This window comes from Thecamonas trahens (genome assembly GCF_000142905.1).
Source record: "Thecamonas trahens ATCC 50062 unplaced genomic scaffold supercont1.8, whole genome shotgun sequence".
Taxonomy (NCBI): Eukaryota; order Apusomonadida; family Apusomonadidae; genus Thecamonas; species Thecamonas trahens.
In genome coordinates, this window is record NW_013657672.1 from 192,131 (window position 1) to 197,569 (window position 5,439).

Here is a 5,439-nt window from a genome sequence, read left to right on the forward strand (position 1 = left end):
GTCAATCACATGCAAATGGCATGGTCAACCACCGACTGACCCCCCAGCCGCCACCACCGGCTAGCACGAGCACGCTGCACCGACCACGCAGCGCACACACGTCTCTCTCTCTCTCACACACACATACATCGACTTGAAAAACTCAAGTGACGAGAGATGAGTGAGTCAACATGGTTCTCGTCGGTGGAGGACCTCTCCTCCTCAACTGCCGCTTCTGCTTGCCGGTCGTATGAGTCGTCGTCGAGTGCGGACCAAAGAGCGGAGGACAACAAGCTGGTGGTGGCGGACCCGGGCACGCGCGGCAGCACTGGTGCGGAAGCCGAGGAAGGAGACGCACTGTCTCATGTTGAGACGCATACTGCACATGCTGGTTCCCAGTCACCTGAACAGAGCAACGAGTCCTATGCAGAGCATGACAGCGGCTCTCTGGGCCTGCGGGTGGAGACCGACTCAGCGGCTGCCACTCCGTTTGGGACGCCAACTCCGGGCGACCGTCGTACGCTCGCGGACGCTGGTTCCAGCTCATCGTCAGCGCCTGCTCCGGCACCTGCGAGCCCGCCTCTGTCCAAGGGCGAGAAGCGGCGCGAGCGGAAGAAACGCAAGGCGGAGCGGACTAAGCAGAAGCGGACAAGGGAGCGCGAGGCGCGCAAGACGGAGACGGCGGACGCGTCGGCGGCGGCTGTCGCACGTGCGGACGCTATCGCTGCCGCTGCGTCCAACGCACCCGTGGCCAAGGCTTCGATTATTTCGCTCATGACCTATGGATGGGCTTCGGCGCTGATGCGGGCCGGTGCGCGGGCGGCGCTTGAGTTTGACGATCTCTGGGCTACCGCGCCCGAGGACCTCGGTGCTACTGGTGTCGAGGCCTACCGTGCCACCCGGGCCGAGTTTCCGGACGAGACGGTCCGGTCAACTTTTGTACGCACCTTTGTGCCGCAGCTGCGGATTCTGATTGGCCTGGTTCTTCTGTGGGTCACGGCCATGATGTCTTACACGGTCTTTGTCTTCCGCGAGCTGATGGATTTCCTGGCCTCGGACGATCCGGTCTACCTCGGCATTGTGCTTGCAGTGCTCATGCTCATTCTCACCTTTGTGCGCTCTGTTGCTGTCCATCTCATCTTTTTCACCTCGATCCGGGTCGGCGTGCGGGCCAAGTCGGCGCTGTCTCTCATTGTGTTCGAAAAAGTGCTCCGCGCCGGCGCCGGCACTTCCTCGGTGGGTTCGGTCGTCAATCTTGTATCTGCCGATGCACACTCGATCCTGATGGCCTTTGGCTTTGCCGTTTGGCTTGTCGCTGGGCCTGTCCTCCTCACGCTCGCGCTCATCTTTCTCATTGTCGAGGTTGGGCCTGCCGCTCTGCCGGGCTTTGCGCTCATGCTCGCCATCATGCCGCTGCAGATGTTTGCCGCCAAAAAGATCGGCGAGCTCCGGCACGCCGCACTCGCTGTCACTGACAACCGGACCCGGCTCATGTCTGAGATTCTGGCGTCGATCAAAGTCATCAAGCTCTACGCCTGGGAGTCATCGTTTGCCGATAAGATTGCCGCTGTCCGTGACGCTGAGATGACTCAACTGCGCAAGTCGGCGCTGGTCAAGAAGTTCAACCTCATGCTCTCGTTCTCGTTCCCGGTCCTCGTTGCCTTTGTCGTCTTTGCCATTTACACCTCGACGGGCAACAGGCTGACGGCGTCCAAAGTCTTTGTCGTCCTCTCCATTGTCAACATCTGCCGCTTCCCGCTCATTGTCCTGCCCATGGCCATCAAGTTTACCACAGAGGCCTGGGTTGGCTTCAATCGCCTTGCCGCCTTTCTTGACTCGCCGGACCTCCCGGTCCGCTCTTCCACCCCGAGCTCCACCCCCAGCATTACCATCGACAACGCGTCGTTTACGTGGCCGGCCGCCGGCAGTGATGAGCCGGATCCGGGGGCCAAAGCCCGCGTCACTCTTAAGAACATCGCCTTTGAGGCTGCAGGTGTTGATAAGGTCGCTATTGTCGGACCTGTTGGCTCCGGCAAGTCGTCGCTCCTCGCCGCCATCCTGGCCGACATCCCGCTTGCCTCGGGCGCGGCGCACGAGTCTGCGGTCCGTGTGGAGGGCACCACAGCGCTTGTGACTCAACAGCCGTGGGTGCCAAACGCCTCGCTCCGCGACAACATCACCTTTGGCCTGCCGTTTGACGAGGACAAGTATCAGAGCGTCATCGACGCCACCGCGCTCCAGCCGGACATCGACCTGCTCCCTGCAGGCGACGGGACTGAGATCGGCGAGCGCGGCATCAACCTCTCGGGCGGGCAGAAGCAGCGGGTTGCACTTGCGCGTGCGCTCTACGCCGAGCGCAACATCTACCTGCTCGACGACCCGCTCTCGGCTGTCGACGCCCATGTCGGCAAGCATATTTTCAACGAGTTTGTCATGGGCGCGCTCAGCGACGCGCTTGTGGTCATGGTCACCAACCAGGTGCAGTACCTCAAGGACTTTGACTACATCTATGTGCTCGCCAACGGCTCGGTTATCGAGTCGGGCTCGTACGACGAGCTGATGGCGGCGCAGGGTACGCTTGCTGAGCTTATGGAGAGCTTCCTGGTCTCCGAGGCGCCGGCACCCGCGCTCGACTCGCTGGACGACTCTCCAACGCCACTGCACCACTTGTCGCTGCCGACGCCGGCGGCTGTCTCGGCGTCACGGACTGTTGACTCGCTGCAGTTCTCGCACACCGACCTCGGATCGGTGCACGAGTTTGGCACGTCCGAGGTTGTTGATCCGGCCGACGGGCGGCTCATCGAGGCCGAGGAGCGGGCCGAGGGCTCGGTCGGGTGGAAGGTGTACAAGACGTACGGCGAGGCTGCCGGCTCTCCGTGGGTCATTGCCTACGTGCTCGGCCTGTTCTCCGCTGTCCAGACCGCGCGCATTTCGTCCGACTGGTGGCTCTCGTACTGGATCTCGCAGGACAACGGGCGGGTGGACAAGCTCGACTGGCATCTTGGATGGTACGGGTTCTTTGTCCTACTGCTCATTGTGTTTTGATTGCGCGCGACGTGGCGTGGACGTACTACACGCTCTTGGCTGCGACGACGCTGCACAACACCACGTTTGCGCGGGTGTTGCGGGCACCGATGGCGTTCTTTGACACCAACCCGCTCGGGCGCATCCTCAATCGGTTCACCAAGGACCAGTCGATTCTGGACAACGAGCTCTCGTTTACGCTCTACCAGTCGCTGCAGTGGGGCGTTTATTCACTCTTCGCCAGCATTCTCATTTGCTTTGTGCTCCCGTTCTTCATTCCGTTCCTCATCGTCTTTGGCTACATCTTTTACCGCATCCAGGTCTTCTACCGCAAGACCTCGCGCGAAGTCAAGCGGCTGGAGAACACATGCCGATCGCCGCTGTTCTCGCATGTGGCGTCGACCTTGACGGGCATCTCGACGGTGCGTGCTTACGCGGCCGAGGCACGTTTCTCGGCCAACCACACGGTCAACGTCGACACCCATCAGCGCGCGCTCTTTGCCTCGCTCATGGCGCAGCGATGGGTTGGCTTCCGGCTCGATCTCATTGCGACGGCCATCACGTTCCTGGCAGCGCTCTTTGCGGTTCTCTCGCGCTCGTGGGTCTCGCCCTCCTTTGCCGGCCTTGCTATTGTGTACGCCATGCAGCTCTCGGGCATGTTCCAGTGGTTTGCGCGAGTGACGGCTGAGGCCGAGGCCAACATGACGTCTGTGGAGCGGCTGGCACACTATTCGTCGGCCATCGCCGTCGAGGCGCCTGCGGTGATTGAGGCGACCCGGCCGGATCCGTCGTGGCCGCCGTCGGGAACCGTTGTCTTTTCGGACGTCCGCATGTCGTACCGGCCAGACCTTCCACTCGTTCTCCGCGGCGTTTCGGTTGTCATCGAGGGCGGCGAGTCGGTCGGAATTGTGGGCCGGACCGGGGCTGGCAAGTCCTCGCTCGCAGTTGCGCTCTACCGGCTGGTGGAGCTGACCGGCGGCTCGATCGTCATCGACGACGTCGACATCTCCGCCATCGGCCTGGATCAGCTCCGGTCGAAGCTCTCGATCATTCCGCAGGATCCGATCCTGTTCCAGGGCACGGTGCGGTCGAATCTGGACCCGTTCGACGAGCACACCGACGATGCGCTGTGGAACGCGCTGCGGCGGGCGCACGTCGCCGACGCCATCCGCGGCCTCGAGCTCTCGCTCAGCGCGCCTGTCGATCCCAACGGCGCCAACTTCTCGGTCGGCCAGCGGCAGCTGCTGTGCATGGCGCGCGCGCTGCTGCGGTCGTCCAAGATCCTAATCATGGACGAGGCGACGGCAACCGTCGACGTCGAGACTGACGCGCTCATCCAGGAAACCATCCGGTCCGAGTTCCGCGGCTGCACGGTGCTGGTCATTGCGCATCGGCTGGAGACCATCATCGACGCCGACAAGATCATGGTCCTTGACCAGGGTCGTGTGGCGCAGTACGACTCACCTCATGCCCTGCTCACCTCGGACGAAGGCCTCTTCTCATGGCTCGTCAACCAGACCGGTGAAGCCAATGCCGCCCACCTCCGGCGCAAGGCATCTGCTGCTTTCCGGGGCAAGGCTCTCGCCCGGCCGTCGGCATCCGACTCGTCGGCTCCTCCATCCACCTCGGCCTCGGCCTCGGTCTCCAAGTCCAAGTCCAAGTCCAAGTCCAAGTCCAAGTCCAAGTCCAAGTCCCAGTCCAAGTCGAAGGACAAGTCCAAGTCCAAGTCCAGGAAAAAGTCCACGTCTGAGGTCAATGCCAAGTCCAAGACAAAGGTGAGGAAGACCAAGCGGATTCGGCGTTCGCAGCTCTAGCGATTCGGCGTTCGCAGCTCTAGCATCCGTTCGCTAGCCTCTACCATCATGCCCGATCTAGGCGCGATTGCGTAAACAACAACATCCGCCTCCCCTCCCCCCCCTCCCCTCCCCCTCTTTCCTCCCCCTTGCTCGTCTCAAGAATAGCTTGACTCGACACTCGACTACTACCGACACAGGCAAAGGCAGTGACGGCTTGAAGCTGCGCTGCCCGCCCGTCGCCCGTCGCCCGTCGCCCGTCGCCCGTCGCCCGTCGCCCGTCGCCCGTCGCCCGTCGCCCGCCCGCGCCCCTGTCTGCCTCGCCATCCCGCGCTGGCGGCCCCTCCCCCTCTCCCCACAACATGTGTTCGTAAGCGGACTTCATACCCATATAACTGGAATGTCGTACATTATGCCTATAAACCGCGCCGTACCTTGAATTTGTGGCTGTGAACATGCGCCTCAACTGGCGCCTAAAGTCAGATCAGTGTTTGAGGTAATGGTGGGCTGACCGCCAGATATGCGGCGGTGCCTGAGGGTGGACTTTCGTGAAGGGAACTCCGAGAACGGACTAGTGCCAAAAAAATCATCTAAACATCGAGCTTCGCTGCATAGCGTCGACGGCCGAGAACAAAGAGGAGTC

At 62.0% G+C, this 5,439-nt stretch overlaps 2 protein-coding genes across 2 annotated transcripts; both read left to right on the forward strand.

Moving 5' to 3' along the window:
• Window positions 1-412: 412 nt before the first annotated feature.
• On the forward strand, window positions 413-3,024 carry AMSG_02037 (ATP-binding cassette transporter; the record flags this gene model as incomplete). The annotated part of the gene is made up of 2 exons (XM_013905615.1): window positions 413-438; window positions 522-3,024. 2 exons carry the CDS (start codon window positions 413-415, stop codon window positions 3,022-3,024), a joined length of 2,529 nt encoding a protein of 842 aa, XP_013761069.1.
• An 89-nt stretch (window positions 3,025-3,113) lies between these two features.
• AMSG_02038 (ATP-binding cassette transporter) lies at window positions 3,114-4,817 on the forward strand (the record flags this gene model as incomplete). Its single annotated transcript, XM_013905616.1, has 1 exon — window positions 3,114-4,817. One exon carries the CDS (start codon window positions 3,114-3,116, stop codon window positions 4,815-4,817), a length of 1,704 nt encoding a protein of 567 aa, XP_013761070.1.
• Window positions 4,818-5,439: the final 622 nt, after the last annotated feature.